General features: G+C 42.1%; 1 protein-coding gene across 1 annotated transcript; it reads right to left on the bottom strand.

Moving 5' to 3' along the window:
- Positions 1 to 1,092: 1,092 nt before the first annotated feature.
- On the bottom strand, positions 1,093 to 21,643 carry PSAT1 (phosphoserine aminotransferase 1). Its single transcript, XM_077816392.1, has 9 exons — positions 21,584 to 21,643; positions 17,522 to 17,582; positions 15,963 to 16,032; positions 14,893 to 15,098; positions 13,409 to 13,581; positions 11,550 to 11,719; positions 7,102 to 7,230; positions 1,947 to 2,084; positions 1,093 to 1,198 (listed from the first exon to the last, which is right to left on the bottom strand). The coding sequence occupies exons 1-9, from the start codon at positions 21,641 to 21,643 to the stop codon at positions 1,093 to 1,095; spliced, it is 1,113 nt and encodes a 370-aa protein (XP_077672518.1).
- Between the last annotated feature and the right edge of the window lie 734 nt (positions 21,644 to 22,377).

Below are 22,377 nucleotides of genomic sequence, written 5' to 3' on the forward strand. Positions count from 1 at the left end.
GCAACTAAGAGAAGGAGGAGATATGGTCCAAACAGCAAGCAAGGGAAACTATTTTAGCTGCTGTGATCTGGACTGCTAGGAAGCAAGATGGGATTGTGGTCAGTCAGTAAGGAGGAGGATGTATTAAACAAGTGTTCCATCGAGTAAAACTCGGGAGTCCAGTTTAACAGAGGGTTAAATTAAAATGAGGGCAGTTTTTGTGGGGAGGGGAAAATACCCTACACTGGTTTAATATAAAATGCACACAGAAACAAACATCTTACACATTGATTTTACTACATACGAATATATGTCTTGTTACATCTATAAATGACAACACAAATAAAAGGCCTAACCACACAAACACTTACTACTACATTGAAGTCAGTGGGACTCCTCAGGGTAATGAACCTCATGCTGGTGAGCAACTGTCTAAAGGCTAGGTCTGAAGTCAGGAAATGCCTACATCAGTTTCCCCAAGGACTATATAGAGGTGCATTTTTGGAATGTATTTGACATACTAACCAAGTATTCTCAATTACCATCAGTTCTAGCCTCATGTGCGTGTTCATAGTATTCATGAAATTCTGTTTACAGAACCAAGCACTACTGAAGTTTAATGAGAACAAGGCATTAGTTTGAAAAAAAAAAAATGATTTCTACAGTTACACATAAAAGAGTAAAAAAACATGAGTTCCCCCCCCCCCCCACAACTGGGACAGCTTATGATCACAATTATACCTGTGTAAATCCATAGTAACACATTGATTTCCATGGATTTGCAGCAGCGTAACTAAGATCAGAATCTGAGCTACAGTAGATTACAATACTATCCACTGTTAGATTGCCGATAAAAAGTTATCTGTTTTGCAAATTTAGGGACCAATTCTTTCAGGTACTGAGCGTCCTCAACTTAAATGGAAGCTGAGGGCACTCAAGATATTGTAGGACTGGGCCCTTCATCCTTATTTAGTTACCTACAATAGGTATATGAACTAAAACAAAATTCTTGTTTACTAAAGTTGTTGTGCATTTTATGCAGCATCACAATAACTGTCAACCCCTTTATGTTTTATTTCATAGATGTGCAGCATTGCACTAATTCATGCACATTCATGATTGATGCATCTGCATGAAGCTTCTCATGAACGTTGCAAGCTTCTGAACATCTTCTATTGTCACAGCATTATATAAAGAAGCACGGATTCCTCCCACAGATCTGAATTGAGAGCAAAAAATAGTTATTTTTGTACATATCAGTAAAAGTATCCTTACCATTAACTACACACAGCTATCTTCCCCTCAATATATGGGGATAATTCACATTCATGGTAATGAGAGGTAACATTCCACCTTTTGATATGTCCATGCAGCTTCCCTTGATGTCAACAGGAGCCAAGCATCTATTTTAGCTACTTATATGGCCTCCATTATCCTAGTGTCCAAGCACCTCACAATCTTTAATGTATTTAATCTCACAACACTCCTATGTTAATACAGAAGTGCTATTAACCCCATTTTTACAGGTAGGGAATTAAGACACAGAAAGATTACATGAATTGCTCAAAGTCACACAGAAAAGTCTCTGGTGGTGCTGGAAATTGAATGCTGGCCACTCAAGTCCCAGGCTAACACTTAATCTTCCTCTCCTGAGCATGTACCTCCAACACAGTAGTAGAATGTGTCCTCAAGAGCCAACTCCTTTGCCCAGCACACTGCCTGAATAACCAGACTGAGAAGAATTGCCACAGGACTTGGATGGTGAGAACAGGGAGGATGTTTTCCCTACCTTCCAAGCCCAAAGAAGCAGCAGCTCCTATTACAACTCAGGACTGCCAGTCCCAATACTCCCACTCAGATGATAGTGCTGCTCTAGTGCTGGGGGAGAATGGCAACCGTTTTGTCTCGTTTTGCATAGGGACCTAAAAAAGTTATAACAAATGAATTCATCCCAGGCTTGTACTTACCGATGTCCTTTCAAAGAGATCATATTCAATTCCACAGCTTTATCAAGGAATTTCTTTTCCAGAGCTTCATCACCCTTAATATTGCCAATACGGAATGGAACATTCATTCTGCTTCGGCTCTTTTTCTCCACAGGACATCTGAAAAATATAATTATTACAACATTTTGTCCTTAATCTAGGTTCTTTTTTAATCCATCTATGGAATGGATGTATTTGCCTGAGTAATCACGTTTGGTTAGCCACACAAGTCACTCACCCCTGTCATTTCAGCCAGAGGTCACTTGAATGACGATTTTATAATACATGATTCTTTTTTAAATAGTATGCTGCTGTGATAACAAATGAAGATTTGATCTTGCATTTCCTTGCACACACAAACTTTCACTGAGAAGTGCAAGCTGTGCCCATACAGGTTTTCAGTGCCAAAACATTGAACAAATCCTTTTTAAAGTAGAAATTCTGTTGTATTCTCCACTTCTTCTTATTGAAGTCGGACCTTGCCTTGCAGCTGTAGCCTTGTCAGCAAAGTGCAGAGCCCTCAGACAACCACCAGATCTAGTCAGAGGGCAGCTGTCAGTGATGTGTGACATTGCCCGTTTTTGGCCACAGCCACATGTGGGATTCTTTCGTTGGCCCCTGGTGTGTAGACTGGCTGCACATTACCCTACCCATTCAAAATCTGTTCAGAAGGGCCCACGAGTGGCAAGGAAAATCAAAACCAGGTCAGTTGAAATATAAGAGTTTGACATCAGCTGCAGACCATCCTCTATACCACATCAACATCACAGAGAAATCTAGGCAGGGCAAGTAGGCCCATAACGGGTGCCTTGACAACAAGCACACACTTGGGTGGTCAAAAAGGTGTTAGGCTCGGGCTTCCCCTGAACTTTCTCAGCCATTCTGACTGTAGCATTCTCACAATGGTCATGTGGAGGAATGATGTTGCTTAACACAGGGAGCCACAGGACTGGTGAAGATCGAATCATCCCAATTATGATGCACGTGGTTGAGTGTAGTTGCGAGGCGAATGGAGCCAGACTCTAAGTGGGTGTCTAGACTACAAAACATGGTTACGGCTAGGTCAAAGTTAGCTAACACACTTGTAGTTAACCTTGGTCTAACTTCAAACTTCTTCCTCATCTACACACAGAGTGGCATCTTTTACCTTTATTTAGTTCACAGTTCACCCTAGGTTTGGTCTTGATCAGTTAAATCAAGATAAAAGGTGCTACCCTGCATCTAGACTAGAAGAAAAAGTTAATTGAGGTTAGCTATAATGTGTTAGCGAACCTCAACCTAATCTAAGCGCACCTCAACCTAAGCCACATTTCCTAACCCAGACACACCCTTGGTCTGGGATTTTCAAAGCAATAGGAGAGTTAGGTCATGTCTACACTTACCAGTAGATCGGCACTGCTGCGACCAATGCAGTGGTGTCAATTTAGCGTGTCTGGTGAAGACCCGCTAAGTCGATGGCAGAGCACTTTCTCATCAACTACAGTCTCCAGCTCTCCAAGAAGATTAAGATAAGTCAGCAGGAGAGTGTCTCCCATTAACACAGCATGGTGTAGACACCGTGGTAAATCAACCTAAGCTACATCAACTTCAGTTACGTTATTCACATAACGGAAGTAGCATAACTTTGGTCAATTTACCACAGTAGTGTAGACAAGGCTTTAGCGAGAGACTTTCAAAAGAAGCCAAGTGATGTAGGAGCTTAAGTCCCATTGACTTTCAATGCTCCTATGTCATGTAAGTGATTTTGAAAATTCCATTTCCAGTTCTCACTGAAAGTCAATGGGATGTGTATATCTCCTTCCCTTAATCTCCTTTGAAAATCTTAGCCTAAGAACAGAACCATTTAGGTATTAGAAGGATAGATGTTTTGTAAGAAGGATAGATGACTTCGTCAAAAGTAAAGAGCAACCTTTCAACCTTAGGGCTTCCAGCAGCATAGTTCTTCCTGGTATGGAAGGAAGACATGGAGCTGCAAGTTTCCCTTCTACACAGCCACTATATGGATTCTGTCAGGTGTCACTTAGGAATGAAATAAAAATTACTTTCAAAATTAAACTGCTTTCAATATTGTTATCACTTTGTTTGGGTCAGAAAGGGAATCTTCTACGTTCTTCATGAAAGTGTGCACTGACTTGCTAGTTACTTTGCATTTGTCTTCATGCTGAAGGAATGATTGGTCACATGCCTCTGTATATGAATGTTGCTCATATGCTTCAGATATAAAATGGAAAATATGCATCATTTAAGATCTGAATCTGAAAACACTCTCACACTTGAGTAACTTGTTGCACCACTGGAACTTTTCCAAGATTGCATCCTTATCAAACAATGCAGGTTACTAGTATATATGTTAAAATAATAAAATCATTTGATTTAGTGGTTTCATAACATCATGTATGGAAGTACACATGCCTCAAGTGGCTTGCAGTATTGTGTTAAATATGGTAGGTTTGTCAAAGCATTGAAAGACTTGTCATACTCTGGTTTGTCAGTGAGGCATTCCAGGGCCTAGGAGGCATATCACAGCTGGACAGACAGCTTCTGGTAACCCTTTACTTTCAATCAAAGGCACAGTTCAAAATGTTGCTGCCTTAGCTGCAAATGTTGCAATACATAATAAGTTGCATACAACTCGGAAATGAGTGTAATTTGTGACTTCAGCTTTCAAACACAGCCTATTTACCCCCATTTCTGTGTTTTATTCCTTGCTTACAACTATAGCTAGGTCTACACTTCAAACTAGGAATGTAATTCCCAGCTTAAGGGTACATACCCGTATTAGCTCTGATCAAGCTAGCGCACTAAAAATAGAAGCGTAGCTTCAGCAACACAACCGGTGGGAGGGGCTAGCCATCATGAATATTTACCCATCTGAGATCCTTGGTAGGTATTCAGACCAGCCAGCCCCTTCCGCACCACGGCTCCAATATCAAGCATGCTAGCTTGATCAGACAGCTAGCACAGGTTTGTCTCTCTAAGCTGGAAATTACTTCCCCAGCTCCAAATTTAGATATACCCTTTGTAGGCCAGCCTGCCATACATTTTGTGTGTCACAAAATGTTTCTCAGGGATTGAGCCTGTACTCACTGAAGACAAAGTGGGGGGGGGAGGGAGACTCCGTTTTACTTCAGTGGAGCAGACTTAAACCTCAGTTACCATACTGCCAAAGGCTAAGGATTATGTCCACTAATGAAATGGATAGGCTGAAAGCATCAGATATTACAGAGAGGCTATATCCTTTCCATATGAAGGCTGCAACCAATTTTCATTGAAAATCCCACTCTGACTTTCTCCTATCATAACTAACTTGGAAAACTGGTTAAATCTGAGAATCTCTAGTTTTATCCTGAAGGCAAAATATTTCTACAGAGTTTGAATAATATTCACCAGCCAGTTTGTTACTTATTAAACACCTACCCTGGTTTAAAATATCAGCTTTTGTCTAACATTGCTTTGGGTCCCTTCAGCTCATAAACAACTAGTAACCCTCCAAATCGGCCATATTGTTAAATTTCTTTGAAAACACTTGCAGATGTATTTGATGAATGTAAGCAAGTTATTAATGATTTTTACACTGGTTTCTTTTAGGCCTGATCTTCATCCCATTAATTTGAATGGGAGTTTCTAGACATAGATTTCAGTAAAGGTAGGATTCAGCATTATGGGTGAGTATGAGCACGTCATTCACTGGTCCCTGGATGAAAGGACAGGGGAGAGTTTAGCACCATTTCTAGACTGTAAAAAGAGATGGTGTGAAGAGGAGATAGGGTGGGGAGAGCACATACTGCATCTTGTTAGAATGGTAAAGCCCATTTTGGCATGTGTATTTTGAATCAGCCAAAGTACTTCCAGGGACAGCGGTTATCTACACCAAATGTTGGCTACAGCACAGGGGTGGGCAAACTACAGCCCGTGGGCCAGATCCAGCCCATCAGGGCTTTGGATCCGGCCAGCAGGATTGACCCCCATGGTGCCGCAGGCCCCGCACCACTCTCAGAGGCGGCCGGCACCACGTCCCTGCAACCCGGAGGGGGGCAGCAGCAGAGGACTCCGTGCATTGCCCTCGCCTCCAGGCACCGTGCCCCATAGCTCCCATTGGCCAGGAACAGGAACTGCGGCCAATGGGAACTTTGGGGGAAGTACCTGGATGCGCAGCAAGGGCAGCACTTGGAGACCTGTGCCCCCTCCTCCCCCACACAAGTGCTGGCCACTTCCCAGAGCAGCGCAGCTTGGGGCCAGGGCAGGCTCCATGTCTGCCTGCCTGCTTGCCCTGGCCCCAGTACGTGCTGCTGCCACCCTGGAGCCTGAACCCCTCCTGCACCCCACCCCCCCAACTCCCTGCCGAAAGTCCCATGCCTATACCTTGCACTGCTCCTGCACCCCAACCTTCTGCTCTGAGTCCCCATCACATCCCACACCCCTCCTGCACCCCAACCTCCTGCCCTGAACCCCCATCACACCCCAACGCCATCCTGAACCCCCATCGCACCCCAACTCCCTGTCCTGAGCCCCCATCACACCCCACACCCCTCCTGTACCCCAACCCCCTGCCCTGAGCCCCGTTGCAGTCCACACCCATCCTGCACCCCTGCCCTGAGCCACCTCCTGCACCCTGCACCCCTCCTCTACCCCAATCCCTTGCCTTGAGCCCATTCCTGCACACCCTCCCACACCCCGCACTCCCTCCTGTACCCCAGCCCCCTGCCACGGCCCTCCATACAATTTCAGGGCCCTCGGCCCAAAAAGTTTGCCCACCCCTGCTATAGTGTAACAGCTTCTGCCCATACTTCCCTTAAGGTGCAGAGAGATGGACCACTTTTTCCTAGGTACTGAATGTTATATTTAGAAGAGAGCTCTTAATAAACTTCCACAATTAAGCTGTACAGGCTAAGATTTAAATAACTTCCCATCCCAATGCAACAGATTCAGATTCATCGTTGGACACTGACCAGAGAAAAGGAGTTAATTAGCACAAGCATTACCTTTAATTCCCCTCCCACTGCCCATGATTTTAGCATTTGAAAAAAGTTTTTAGCAGCACTCAATGTTTTAGTTTCACCATTTTTTTTTAAATTTATAAATATGAACACAATGTAACAAATATTAAAAAACAAGACAACAAGTTATTGCAACTTACACATAGACTCCATTGGATTGGTCAATAATGTCATAAATCATTTGTGATTTGACTGAACTCAGTTTATCCATAGCTGCAGCCCCACCATTGTTCTTTATCCATTCCAGGACCAAACTCATGATATAGATACTGAGCAAACAAAAGAAAACATTATGAAGTCATATTATTGAAAAAATGGGGGAAAAAAAAACTATAGTCAGGTTTCATTCTGAAAATATCTCAACAATTAAGTGGAGATATATTATTGTTTTTAATAATTTACACATTTAGCATCTGGACCACATTCCCAATAACGACAACTTTAAAGCAGGTGAAATTTCTGAGCCTAACTGGAGTAACTGTTAACTTCATAAGTGACAAGTTTGCTGGATGTAACCTAGTCCCTAGTGGAGTTTCTCCATAAAAATAATTGGACCACCTATTGACAGATGCTGCAGTCTTACCAGGGCATGACTCCCATAGACTTCATTTGGGTATTTTGCCTCTGTAAGGACTGCAGAACTCAGATTGTAACTGGCAATTTTAGTAAAGAAATCTCAGGGAGACCCAGGGCTGGAACAGCAGATGGTGTTATGGATCCAGTGCCACTACACTGAAAGCTCTGTGGATGATCTTGCATTGTACCTGCCTGCTTTATGCCAGAAATCTAGTCTTATTTTCGTGACCATTAAACATACATTCATGACCCCATTGTCATCTAAAAAGTTATTTTTCACATTAAACAATTATCCTTGTGGTAACAATAAATATTTTATATTTATTAATTCCAATTCAAATCCTAAGCACAGAGCTGGAAGCCTGTTGATTTCACATGGCTACAGATCAACTATTTCAAAGCCAGTTACCCAGTATTATGTAAAAATCTCCAAAGACTTTTGCCTTTGTGCTTTGGCTACATTATTCTGCTTGTTGAAGTTCAGACATTTCCCATGACTACACCACTTTACATAACAAACTGTTCACAAGTTTTCATGGCATATTTCCAACAAGTTTGCTTTTATTAATCCCTCCATTACAGTTTCCAAGGAAGTGCTTAGACAGCGTTACCCGACAAATCTCTCATATACAGATCTAGCAGGAGGTTGTTTTAACATCACTACCTTTAATTTCTCCTTGGATACTAAATCTTTAAACACTTCAGAAACACATTGTGGAAGGAGTGAAGTTATGGACCCCCTGTTATAAATTAACATAGCAGCTTATGGCTTTGAGGGCTCACTCCTGCAATCTTCATGACAGCAGAGTGTCATTTATCCCTATACATCACTTGAACTCTATTTTGAAGATTTAAGTGGTGCATAGCCTTTCCACTGGCCCTCTGCAAACGGGTAAATTTTACAAATAGCCCATACTTACTCAAGTCTCTGGGACTACTTAGGCAAGTAAGCTTTGGAGGTCTGGGCCTTAAGTGATGCTCTTAAACCAGTCAACAAGAGAAAATCCCCTACCCTTCTGCCATGCCAGTCAAAAGTATGGATTTGGAGAAGCTTTAAATATAAAATAAATCCTTGGAACTGAGAAATGAGATTTCTCCAGCAAATTTGCTATTAATTTTAGCAGAGGAGCTTAATGTCAAAAAGTCAAGACTCTTAGTGCCAATACGTTGAGACTATCAGCATCACGTTAATTTAATTCAATGTTCTGCTAAGTGGCTCATGCAAATTTGGTTAATATTTCCTGCCTATTTGCCAGCTAGCCCTGGAACAGAGTAGAGGGAGGCAGAAGGAAAGGAAAGAAACTTTGCCATTTCCTTACAGAACAGAACAGGCATCCTAAAACCAAGCCAAACAGATCTGTCTCCTGCCAAAATTTAGGTCAGTATTAAACACTGGATTCTGAAACATCCTCCAATGTGGGTCACTGGCATGAAGTAAAAGCTGGCCAAGTGCTGGGTGGGAAGAAGGAAGAGACTTTGGAGCATAACTTTATTTCCCACTCCAATTGATGTTATTAATAGATATGCAGTTATAGCTGAAAAGGCACTTTCATTAGAAACAAATCACCACCAATGACTGAAATTTCTCAGTATTCTTTTCAGCCCAGAAATGAATTTTTGTTTGCATCTCCAATGTGGAATCAACGCTGTTGGAGTTCCAAGATATGGTGAGAGTTTTGTTTTTCAAATGGAAATACTTTTGTACTTGAAAAACCGTGAATGGTTTAGATTTAAAACATGGCATGTCCAAATACAGAGTATTCAACATAGAATGTGTACTTTGGTGAGCAGGAAAATAAGTGGTTACAAAATAATGGTTTTATCAGCCAGTAAAAACAGCCTACTGAGCATGCATGGCACTTTGTTACACAGTTACGTAAACAGGGAGAGCAAATATGTAGATACATGTACAAAGCCCTTTATATTGACAAGGTCAACCCCCCTCCTCTGCTGAACAACCTGTCCAACTTCTAAGAGGACTTCAGGAGGGACCCAGCAGGAGGCACCGTCTTTGGGCCCATTACCACCAGTTTCAAATGTGCATGCTCTGTAGGGTGCAGTGCACTTTGGAGTACACAGCTCCAGACCCACAGAGTCTGAAATGAATGTACGGTCTTTAGATTTAGTGCTCCAATATAAATACAATATAAAAAGTCCTATTTCATTTCAATACAGTGATTCACATTTAATCCATGCAAAATTCAGGAAATTAAAAGTTACAGTGCCCACATCACTGGTAACTTGACCCACTGCACATATATACTAAGTTAAGGCATTAAGGTAGACCCCAAATACAAGGATTATCATGCCTTAGGATATCTACGGAATGTTCAATATGGCCCAATCACAGGTTATGCTGGAAACTTAATGCTGAAATTCCTGACTTATGTGGAAAATACCAGCAATAAAACTGTATTAACGTAAGTTTTGCCCTGAAGGATTTTGACCTTAAAAAGCACAGTGTACTCTGCCAGAAAGCAGTATTCTGGGGTAAAGGGCATACACTTTTTTTTAAAGTGAGTTTTGGATTAGAACAATGGGGTTTTTTGTTTTTTTTTTTTTTTTAAATCACCTTTGTATTGCACAAACTGTACAGGAAATGCTTCCAATCCCACTGAAGTTAATATAAGTTTTACTATAGATGAGGCAGGATTCGGCCTACATGTCTTTTGAATCTTCCACTAGCAAAGTCGGTTTTCACTGCTGTCAGCAGTTTAGCGTCACTATGCAGTAGCTGTGGAAGAGAAAGCTGTATTCTGTACCTCATCTATACACAGAATTGCCAGATACATTCCAATTCTATGATCTTGATTGCTGGTGATGATTATGAAGAAGAAAGAAGAGTTTTATTTTTGGATGCCAGGTTGACCTTGAGGTAATCCGTGCAAATTTAATATGAAAGGCTCTGACAGAGGATAAATACAAAGTCACCAAGATGCCAGTTTTGAAACTCTTGACTATAGTCTCACTTTAACAGCTATTGCAGTAAATGGTGTCACAACAATAGAAAATGTATTAGGAAAAATAATTTAAAAGAATACGTTTCTGCCATCAACATTTTCCAGCAACGAAGATACAGACGGATTCAGTTGTGCAGGATGCACTTTGAAAGGAAGGCCCAAAGTTGTGTTTGCTGAAGGGATCCTCCACGCAGCTACCCTTCTTCCTCCACCCATATGCAGATAAGGGATCAGCCACCTCCACAGTACCATTCCCCACTCCCAGACGCTACACGGGAAGGAGGTAGTGTAGGAATGGAAGGAGGTGCAATCTAGAGGTGGGATATGCATTGTCCCCTCCACCCTACAGGGGGGTTCACTGTTTGAGGTATTCCATGGGCAGGGAAAGGGGGCCCTGGATGTGCTGTGGAGACGGAAGATCTATGTGTAGATGGCTCTGGCCTTCAGTAAGTTGCTGGGGAGCTGCCTGCTCTAGGGTCTGAAATGTTGGCTGCTTTGGCAGGTGGAGGAAAAGTGGAATAAACCCTGGCCTTTTAGGGAAGGTTTTGTGGGAAACTCCATGCAAGGAACTTTGGGGAGTTTCCAATTCCACATGTAGGTTTTTTCCCCGTGGGGATGATTTGGGCCTTAGGTTTGTCTGCTGAAGGTGGGAGTTATATGAATCTGGACCGACTGACTAAAGCTAAAGACTAAGGACCAAATTCTCTCCTTGCATCAACTGAGGCATCACCGTTGAATTCGCTGGACCTACACTTACTTCAGTTTATGGTCAGCACAGAAATTTGGCCCTAAAACTGCTACAGCATGGAATCACCACTAAAAAGTACATACTGTATAATAACCTCTTTCAACTCCCTCCTTCAACCCTGATGTAAGCCCCATTCCTGTGACTTATAATAGTAGTTCCCTCACTCAAAGTCACAATGATTTGATTTACTGTACTTTATCCTCCAGCCTATTTGTGACTTGGTAGCAAACGTACATTCAGCTTCTGAAACCTTTCCTGACAACAGCAGCAGCCAGAGTAGTTGTTTGCTGGAGGAACAAGTTACCTGTAGCATGGAGGAGTATTATATAATGAGCCATTTCCGGCTTGTACTTTGTAGTCCAATACTATAGGGCATTCTTTGAGTGCAAACCCAAGCAAATCCTCACGCACTATTACCACAGTTACTCCAGCACAGCCAATGTTCTTCTGGGCACCAGCAAAAATGACACCAAACTTTAATAAAAAGAAAAGGATTTTCTTAGAAGCAATGACTTATTCAGGCATATTATATAGTTATAAGATCTGTCTCTTTATAAATATCAAGACATACACACTGTTTTCTGAATGGCTAAGAAAACATATCCCATTTTTTGAGGGGTGGGAGAGGATCAATTTTGATTTCAGGAGTTGCTTTGTTTATTTGTACTGTCAAAATTAAATATCTTCTTTCATCTGAGACAGTTCACCTCAAGAACCATCTCACTTTGTTTACCAAGGGTCCATCCAGTAGCCACAAATTATTCTCAGAGAAGCCTGTCTCCATCCGTTTGTACCCCAAAACAATTTGCTTGAAAACAAATAGCAGCATTTTCAACAAACCCCCACTGGTCCAGAACTGGCACCCTATAATCTCTAGCTACTCAAAGGGAAGTAAAGGAAAGGAGGCTCAATGAAACCCAAATAGGAGATAAACTATTTGACCTTCCTTTCCCCAGCACAAGTTTCTAATGAAAGTCAGGTGCCTATGTTTCACTACAAGTGAATAAGTACACAAATCAATAACATTTCATACTTCCATAGCGCCTTTCATGCAAAAATATCAAAGCACTTTACGCATACTGGTAAGTGTTATATCCCTGTTTCACAGATAGACAAACTGATGCACAGAGATTAAAGAACTTGACTATGGTAGAGGCTAAGATTTTTGTCATGGTTATTTTTAGTAAAAGTCACAGACAGGTCACGAGCAATCAACAAGAATTCATGGAAGCCGTGACTGGTCTATGACTTTTGCTGCTGCAGCTCCATGATCTCCCCTGCCACCATGGTGGCTGGGAGCTGTGGGGTTCTTCCTCCGCCCAGGCAGCTCAGAGCTGCAGGGGAGGGGCCCTCCACCCAGGCCGCTGGGAGCTGCAGGGTGATCATATTTCCCAAAGAGAAAATGGGACACCCCCAGACACTCGCCCAAGGCATCTCTCTTCCCCTCCCCCATGTGAGGCTGTTGCCCATCCCTGGAACCGTGAGAAGGGTCCCCTCCAGAGTCTGTCACCTGTCACTGGAACCCTGCAAGAAGTCCCCCTCCCGCATCGCTGCTGCCGCCCGTCACTGGAACCTTGCCAGGGTCCTGCTGGCTGCCAGCTCCAGTCCCACAGTCCCTGGGGCTGAAGCAGAGAATGTCATGGAGGTCTCTGGAAGTCATGGAATCCATGACTTCCGTGACCTCTGTGACATAAACGTAGCCTTGACTATGGTCATACAGCTTGTCCATGGCAGAGTCAGGAGTAGAATCCAGAAATCCTGACACCTTGTCCCTTGCTGTAACCACCTGAAGGAAAAGCTAATACTCAAGAGCCACTTCAGCATCACTTAAGACAACACAACTATCTATCTTAGATGATTCTTAGCGTAAGGCCATGACAGTCTCTCTTTAAGTGTGGTGTACAGTGCTGAGCACTCACGCGGCACTCAGCATAATCTGACATGTCCAAGTCTCAGTGAAAAGGTAGCACATTAGAGACACAATATTCAGACTTGAGTGCCTACTTCCTTATAAAGAGACTTAAAAAAAAGAAAGGAGGCTTGTGCTCCAACAGCTTCAGTGGGAATGGAGAATGCCCAACGCAGTCCATCCACCTTTTTCTCTAATCCAAGTTTGAAGAGGTTGGACTACACTTTGTAGAGCAAGCGTGTTTGATACTGTACCTTGGAAACATCTACTGGCCTGGACAAGAAATTTGAAGACATATCACAAACCAAGACTGCTCCTCTGACATCAGGTACAAAGTCAAACTCCACTCCATGAACAGTCTCATTAGCACAGTAATAGACATAAGAGGCATCCGCATTAAGATTCCAGCTGCTTGTGTCAGGAATTTCTGAGACAGATAATAAATAAATAATAATAATAGAAACAATGGTTACCGAAGATGGCTAGAATCAGCACTCTACTTTTACTGGTGTGCAACTTTACTTTGGCATTGAACTTTAAATTGCTATTGAGAGTGGTTTTATTACACTAGGTAACAAAGGTTTTTACCAGCAACAAATCAAATTCACCTGTAGGCTAGGTACAAAAGAAAGCCTACTCCCCTAAGAATAAAGAAGAATGTACTCATCCCTAAAGACTAATCTGCACCCACTGAAGTAAAAGGAAAAACTCCAATTAACTTTAATGGGTCCAAATAGAGTTCATAACACTATAGGCAAAAATTAGGAAATAACAGGATGATGTTAAAGCCACTAAGATATACCTTTTACAGTGTAGGAGGCATTTACACAAGACTGAACTGCATCTAGATCCAGCCAATTGATATGTCCATAGCTGCTAAGGCAAGGGGAAGGAGGGCACATAAATCAGTTCAGCATTTTGTCCAAGAAGTCTTATTAGACTGTCCCAGTGCAGTTCCCTTTGCTCAAGCTTCTTTTCCCAACCAGCCCACCTCCATCCTAGGGGCCTGTTCCTTTCCCAACTTAGCAGGCTGGCTCTCAAGGCCCACTTGCTTCTGGAAACCAGCTCCCTTTCCCAATGGTTTCAGAACACAGGGAATTGCTCGGGAAGGCTAGGGTTCCAGAAGCAGCCTTCTTATGCCAACTGCCTGAAGCGGGAATCCCCAGCACTTGCAGTGAGCAGTGCCTTGTGAATGGGTTACACCTTTTAAAATCACTTCATCGGATAGCTCACGAAAGCTTATGCTCAAATAAATTGGTTAGTCTCTAAGGTGCCACAAGTCCTCCTTTTCTTTTTGCGAATACAGACTAACACGGCTGCTACTCTGAAACCTTTTAAAATGCTTTAGGTTATTCATCAAATCACACAACTTAAAGTTGCAAAAGACCTATCTGAGCATCCAGTCCATCTCCCTGTCAAGACAGGACTGTTCCCCACCATACAGTTTCTAGGATCTGCTCAGTCTACTTTTAAAAGTCCTGAGTGATGGGGCTTCCCTTCCTTCCTCAAAGCAGAATGTCAAAGGTCTTTCACTCTCAGGAAGAACGTACAGATGTTGTTGGCAATTCAAGAAAGGTTGGGGGCCCAACTGTTTAACTAGTTCTATTCAGTAACCTGACAATCATTTCTGGAATGATTCACATGTGACAGACTTGTTCTGCTAGAGCAACTCGAAAAATCTTGTTAGATGTGACTACATGCAAGATCGTTGGACATAGCAAGCTAAACATCAACTTACTTGTGTAACTTCCAAGTTTAGGATGAACAATGTTCACTTTGGCATACTTCTCTGCCTCCTTAGCTGCCTTTGCTGACCAAGCTCCAGTAACCACATAATCGGCACATCTTCCTTCTTTTAGTCCAATAAGGTTAAGTGGGACAGCACTGAACTGACCAGACCCACCCCCTTGGAGGAAAATGACTTTGTAGTTTTCTGGAATATTTCTGTGTAAAAGAAGGAAATTAGTTTTATATTTAAACAAAACTATGCACAGGACTTAGTACACTCTTTGCTGCTACACTCACTGCAACGTCTTGTGAAAGTTATATCAGTTTTAGATAGGGTCATTTCAAAGACATTAAAGCAAAAAGTTAGCAGCTTGGTATTGGTTTGGTCTAGTCATGAGGAGCCATTTCACTGGTCAATACAAAACATTTAAGATAGTCTCACAGAAAACCTTGCTTGTTTCTGACACTATCAATAAACAAAGCCCCTAGTACTAATTCTATTGCAGCATGTATAAACAATAAGTAAGATAGCATATACATACAACAGAATTAACGTTCATGAATGACTTTGTTTTTGACATTGAAATTCTATCTTAAAAGAAATGAAAAAACATTTTCTGTGAGACCAACAATAAACAATCTGTTTGGAAAAAAGAATGGACTCCTGAAGGCAAGGATTTACAGACTGGACTATGGTTACGATAGATGTATGCTAAAAATGTACAATTAATGAGCTTAAAAGTGGAGTTTAACTTTGAGACCAAATTTTAAAAACTTGCATGTGCAAATGTGTCTAACAGGGTTGCTGTCCTTTATGAGGTCTATATCCATGATAGATTGGAGTTTTAAAAACATGCTATTTTGAGTTAATAAGATTTTATAAAAGCATATGAAAAGTTTCTTAACCTGATAAAAACACTTTGTTTTATCTGAGTATGCCAAAAAAATAGCAAACGGAAGATCAATTTCAGTCCCAAATATATATATTTTATTATTGCTATAGTATCTGAAAAACAGGTGCTTTGATGAGAAGGGCTTTCACATTAATCATTGAGTTAGTTAAAAATACCCAAAACTTACAGCAATTCACGTAAGAGATTTTCAGATGTGTTTATAATTTTTGAGAAATCAGATGTCCTATGGCTCATTTCTATAGGGTGTGGGGAGAAAAAAAAAAGATAGAATATGAAAGAAAACCATAGCACAAACTTGACTTTATAAAACAGCTGGATAAGCAGCAAAGCCTTCTGTAAGCCAGCCGTCCCCGATATAAACCACAATACTTAATATTTTAATAATACTTTGCTCACATATAGTTCCCAACTCAGCAAAGCACTTAATCACATTCGTAACTCCATCCCTAATTCAGCAAGCAGCCACTCCAAAACCCACTGAATTCAATGAGAGCCTTTCAACTGAATTCAATGAGCACTGGATCAGGCTCCAAGGCACTAATGCACATGTTTAAGTGCTTTGCTGAATCAGGGCATGGTGCCTTTCTGCTGAAGAACATGAACCACACTAAAAAGTTTGGTATGTATTATTCCCATTTTATAAAAATAAACTGAGACACAGATGTTAAGGCCCAATTATTCAAACACGGAAGCTTAGCTGAGTAAGGAGCCTGACTTTCAAAGGTGACATGCATCTGTGGCTCCAGTTAATTTTCATCCCACACATGGGTGCTCTACACCTCTGAAATTCAGAGCAATTTCTAAGATACCTAAACATGGTGCTAACCATCTAAGTTTAAAATCTGGCACCAGTGATTTGCCTAATACCTCAAAGCAGACAGTGGCAGAATTTAGATTAAAACCCAGGTCTCCAGCCAGACTCCCAGGCCATTGATCTAACTCCCTCCCTTTTATTTGTTTTCAGTAACAATCCAAGTACATTTTCCCTTTTACCATTTTAACATCCTCAGAATAGAGCTGCTCTGTAACCAAAGTGTAGTTTTTAAGGGACGACTTTGTTCCATAATCCCACTGAAGAGCTAAGAATCATTAATATTAATTCTCATGATCAGACCTGTACTCACTCTATTTGTAGAAGTTTATGACTTATTACAAAATAAGGGCCTGATCCTATACAGCAGGACTGCTAAGTGCATTGCATAAACTGCTCTGGGTTTTTTTTTTGTTTTTTTTTGGGGGGGGGGGGGGAGGGGTACAAGTTTGGGCTCTGAAAAATGAAACTGACATGCATATGGCACAAAAGACAGCAAACGGGAACCATATTTCCTTCTTAATGGTAAACATGGCTTCATATAAATTTGGAATGTTTCTACATTTCTTCTCCATTGACAAAATTAATGAAGATCCAGAAGCACTCGCTATGATTTGCTGTGTTCCTGGCCTCTGGGCCTCAGTGTAGGATCAATAAAATAAAATATAAAATATCTCTGTTCACATGTCACTCCATAACCTTCTGGTGGATGATTAGTGTAGAGAGTAAAACAATGTGTAAACAGATCCTCAGGACTCAGAGACGCCTTCCAGAAGTTAAAGGGGGTAAGAAATTTTAAAAGGAAATGGGGCACTTGATTGAAATCTACAGCTCAAAATTTCTTATACTTATTTCATAATCCGGCTAAACTTCTAAACTCTGTAAAACACAGAATAATTTTTAAAAAGCCTTACCAAGTACACTAATACCAAGTCCTTTATAGTCCACCAATTCTTTCTGTGCTTCTAGCAACACCTACCCAAAAAAAAAAAAAAAATCAATTTGTCATCATTGTGTGCCAGTGCTGAAGCATAAACATCCCAACTACTGCATATTGTGGCAATGTGACATTTCTCAGTCCATTATAAAATTACTGAAATTTCAACTACAACTTCACCTTATCTACTAGCTAAGGGCTTCTCAGATGATGGGATAATCAAATCATGTGCCCACTGTGGGTATTCTGAGAGTTATGGCCTGAAGCAAACTTGTGAATTCTGTGTGGCTTACCTGGAGGCAACTTAAAGGGGTTTGATTTTCAGAGCACGGGTGCTCAGCAAGTTCTGATAATCAGGTTTCTTTAAGGTATCTCAACTTGGGCACCCAAAAATAAAAAAAATAAATAAATAAAATGATGTGCCCCCCAAAAAATTCACTGGTCACTTTTGAAAGTCTAGGCCTAAGTGACTTGATGCCCCAGCATGTCCTCTCCTGTTGCTATCATACACCAGTGAGCTGTACTCAGGGTCTAACCATTAAACCATGTTGCCCACAACTGGAATAATTCTTAGCTCACAAAATGAAAATAATATTCTCTCTGTCTCCCCCCAAAGGAAGTTAAAGGAGTGAAGAACCCAACAAAGAGCTCTCCTTGGCAAACATTATAAGCACACCATTTATGAATTTGCCAAGGAAACATATGCTCTGGAGAATTGCACAAATTAAGCATGACGCATGACCAGAAAGGGTTAAGCATCCCCAAGGATGAATGACTCAAATTCAACCCTTAAAGACATATGGGAAGAGAATGTTGGTGTTTTTGTGTATTTACATAGATATTGGTAGTGGTCAACAATGTAATCAACAGTCCCTGTCTATGCTGTATTCTGTTAATTCAGAGATCGAAAGAACATCTTAACATTTAAATGAACTGTAAACATAGGATGTCCACTATATTCATCTCTCTCTGAAATGTATAGCAAATCTGCAAATGGTGGAAAGACAGGTAATTGCCTTATGTTAATCTGTGTGAATAAGTACCAGGCAATGCTTAGGAAGTAAACCTACTTCAAAGTCACCCTGATTGCCTAATGTTTACCCAGACTGTATGGTCAAGTGGATACTAGAACACTGTATAAAAGACCCCTGGGTCCTGATCCTGTCATCTCAGATCTGCTTAAGCTTCATGAGGGGAAGTTTGAGTCACAAGACTGAGATCCCAGTTAAGCTGGTACACCCAGAATACGATACTGGACTTTAATATAATCTATGGGCTAAACTCTAAAAGAACTCTTTGCAACTACCAAGCTCACCATCTCTGCTATCAATCTGAACCTCAAGAACTGAACTCATGTCTGTATGTATGTTGATCTTTTAACTATGCTCTCACTTTTATTTTTTAATAAATTTTAGTTTAGTTAATAAGAATTGGCTGTAAACTCGTATTTGAGTACGATCTGGAATATTCATTAACCTGGGAGGTAATGTGTCCGATCCTTTGGGATTGGTAGAACCTTTTCTTTTTTATATGATGAAATAAGATTTTCAAAAATCCTCATCATTCTCAACTTGGGTATCTGGGTGGAGGACTGAGGCTGGGTTACTTTAAGGGAACTGTGTTGTTGGCTTTTGGGCAACCAGTGAGGTAATAAAGAAGCTGTTTTGTGCAAACTTGGTAAATCTAAGTATTTTGGGGATTGTCTGCCCCATTCTTTGCCAATCACCCTAATTGAGTGACCTCAGCTGGCTCCCTTGGGATCCTGGTCACACGAAGCAAATTGCCTTCCCAGTAAGAAATCTGCATGATCTGTTGTGGGTACCAAGTGGTCACCACCTGACTGATCTGGAAAGACAGTGTCACTTTTGACATCTGCAGACTGAACTTCAGACTAGTGGACAGCACATGCAGATTGGCTCAGGAAGGAAAAAAAAATCATCAAAAGACAAGCAAGATACAAAGATTTCTTAAGCATTGAATTAAAAACAGTGTTGTGTTAGTAACATTGTTTCAGGGGAATTTGTAATTAAAAGAGGTGAGGGAGAAGATTACTTTTCCAAAAGAATATGCTTCTTCCTCTCACACATTAACAATTCTCCTCTCCCTAGTCTTAAAACAAATCTGCAAAAGTCAACAACCTACTCCTGGCAATCCTTTGTTTCAATGGGAGTTTGGGGAATGCAAGGAAAGCAACATTAGACCCTACTAAAACTGAAGTGAAACAGTCCATTGCAAGAGTATTGTAATTTCCAAACAAGAGGGGCAAAAAACAAACAAATCGTAGAGCCTGATCCTGTCCTCCCTTGCTCACAAAAATAGTCCTTAGTCACACGAGTAATCCCATATACATCACGCGACTACTAATATTTAGCAGCTAAACGGTTGCATTGGATTAGGATTAGACATTAGAGCAGCACCAATGAAAGAGTGGTTTCCTGTCCAAATGCTTTATGTTAGAAAAAACAAATTTGCAATATAACCTACAAAATATTTCCAGAAAATACATTAGATGTCGCTCCATGGACACCTGACTTTGAGAAAGGAGAGCAGCTACATAACAAGAATATATTAGAACAAACCCAGGCACAGAAGTCCTAAAAACAAAAAATGCTGACAGTACATAACCATGGTGTGGAAAATTGGAAGCTTTAAATTCAGCATGAGCCACTCCTCCACCCAGATGTAATTGGATAACTGATAGCTGCTGATGCAACTTTCCAAAGGATTGAGTGTATACTTTAGATATTATCATTTTTTCCTCATATAAAAGTGATTAAAGATTGCTCCTTCACTTCGCTCAAGCTTTAATTTGCTGTAGTTACACTAACCTATCTGCAAATACTTTTCTCCCATACTGAAAGTGGTATATCCAACAATTAATTACAAAATTATCAGGCTTTGCAGTTAAGAGAACTAGATTACTTTGACCTTTTATTTTCCCCAGCACTGATGTGTTAATTGTTTGGATTTTTTTTAAGCTTAATTTTTCCACAGTCTGCAGATCTGCAATGACAATAGCCAAATAGGAACCTGCCCTTTTCTCAAAACTGCCACAGAAAGATGACAGCAAAAATTACCTAACATGCCCATGAGTTATACCTGAAAACAACGTGCTAAGTCTCTTGCCTTGGAACAAAATTAATTATAGATGACCAACACGCTTCAGGTTTAGCAGTCAAGGAGAGAGGACTAGTAGACACCCACTTGGGCTAACAGGAAAACAAGTCACCTGCAATGCAGGCATTGCTTTAACCGTAGGTACCCGGGGGCGAGCATCCTGAGAGGGGAGCTCTCTCTTAACCACAGTCGGAGCTTCAGGAGAAAGATCCCCGGTTTCAAATTGGAGTTTGACCCTGCCACAGCCCCTGGTAACACTGATTCCCAGGGCAGGTCTCCGAGCCTGCATCTGCGGTACCCAGCTGAGGATACTTTTAACGAGGGTGACCAGATGTCCCGATTTTATAGGGACAGTCCTGATTTTTGGGTCTCTCTCTTATATAGGTTCCTATTACCCCCCCCCCCGATATTTCACATTTGCTGTCTGGTCAGGTCACCCTACTTTTAACAGGGGAAGCAGCCAGAAAGCCAGCCAGCCGGTGCCAGAACACCCGCCGATTTAGCTGACTTCAGCAACACCCAGCCGCTGCTTTACGCATTTCAATCCTTACCCCTCCCTTTCCCCCCAGGGCACACCGCCTCCCCCCAGCCCGTGCGGAGCGATCGGCGGCGGGGCGGGCGGACAGGGGTCTGCCAGCCTGAATCACCCCCACCCCAGCTCCAGACGAGCGGAATTTATCCCCCCCGGGCTAAACGCCGCGGGTGCAACGCTGAGTCCTTCTCCGGTGCAAGCCCGAGCGCTCCCGCTGCAACAGCGTCTCGTTCCATTGCCGGGGAGCTGCTTTCCTCCCCCCGCCAAGCCCCCGCGCAAACTCCCGTTCCCAGAGCAACCCGGATCCCCGCGCTCCCAACGCAACCGGAATGCCCCCGCCCCGCGCCAGGCTGCGGCCATCGCCGCGGCCCCGGCCTCCCGGGTACTCACAGAGCGCGGCAGCTTAGCGGGTCCTGCGCCGAAGTTAACCACCTGCCTCGTAGCGTCCATGGCCGAAGGATGCCTCGTCCCGCCGCGCTGCTCCGGCCGCCTACGGACCCAGCTAGAGCACGGGGCAATAATCACACTCAGCGGCCTGGCTTCCTATTGGCCCCTGTCACATGGGTCTGTTTATACCCACGCTCTGATTGGCCGCCAGGCTGCGAGTCGCGCAGTCATTGGCCCAGTGGCCACGAGCCCGCAGCGTGATCGTTCCACCCCAGATGCAAGGTAGAGCAGAGATTGCGACATTTGGCCCCTGCAAACTGGAGGAGGCGAGGAAGGTGACTGGGACGATGGTCTGCGAGTCAGTGCTAGCCCTAACCATGCTCCCCCCGGTGGTCTGCTCCGACACCCCCTCGCCAGTAACGTGGAGGGAATGCATCCAAATGCAGGGCTACAGGAGGTGTCTTAGATGAGACTTATGATTCTGACATGTAATTTCACAATTATCCTGTATGTATCCCATGCTGAACTTTGCCCATGGGCTGCCATTTCTTGATCCAAATATCCAATTACCAAGTTTTCAGGAAGCAAGACATTTTAACAACCACGTGTATAAATATTTTGATTAAAACATATCACCACATATTTTGTGTGAAAAAATTTCAGTTTCAGTAAAAGTAAATTCAGAAAATATTGATCAACTGTATTTAATGTGCAGCAGCAGTCAAAAAAGCAAACAGAACGTTGGGAATCATTAAGGGATAAATAAGACAGAAAAATATCGTATTGCCGCTATATAA

Source organism: Eretmochelys imbricata, chromosome 5 (assembly GCF_965152235.1).
Source record: "Eretmochelys imbricata isolate rEreImb1 chromosome 5, rEreImb1.hap1, whole genome shotgun sequence".
NCBI classification, from domain to species: Eukaryota; Metazoa; Chordata; order Testudines; family Cheloniidae; genus Eretmochelys; species Eretmochelys imbricata.

Coding starts and splice junctions, on each gene's coding strand:
- PSAT1 (XM_077816392.1), bottom strand. CDS start 21,643: ATGGACGCTACGAGGCAGGTGGTTAACTTCGGCGCAGGACCCGCTAAG. Junction 11,720..13,408: donor GGCCAGTAGATGTTTCCAAG/GTACAGTATCAA, acceptor TTTTTATTAAAG/TTTGGTGTCATTTTTGCTGG. Junction 2,085..7,101: donor CAATCCAATGGAGTCTATGT/GTAAGTTGCAAT, acceptor TATATTTTTCAG/ATGTCCTGTGGAGAAAAAGA.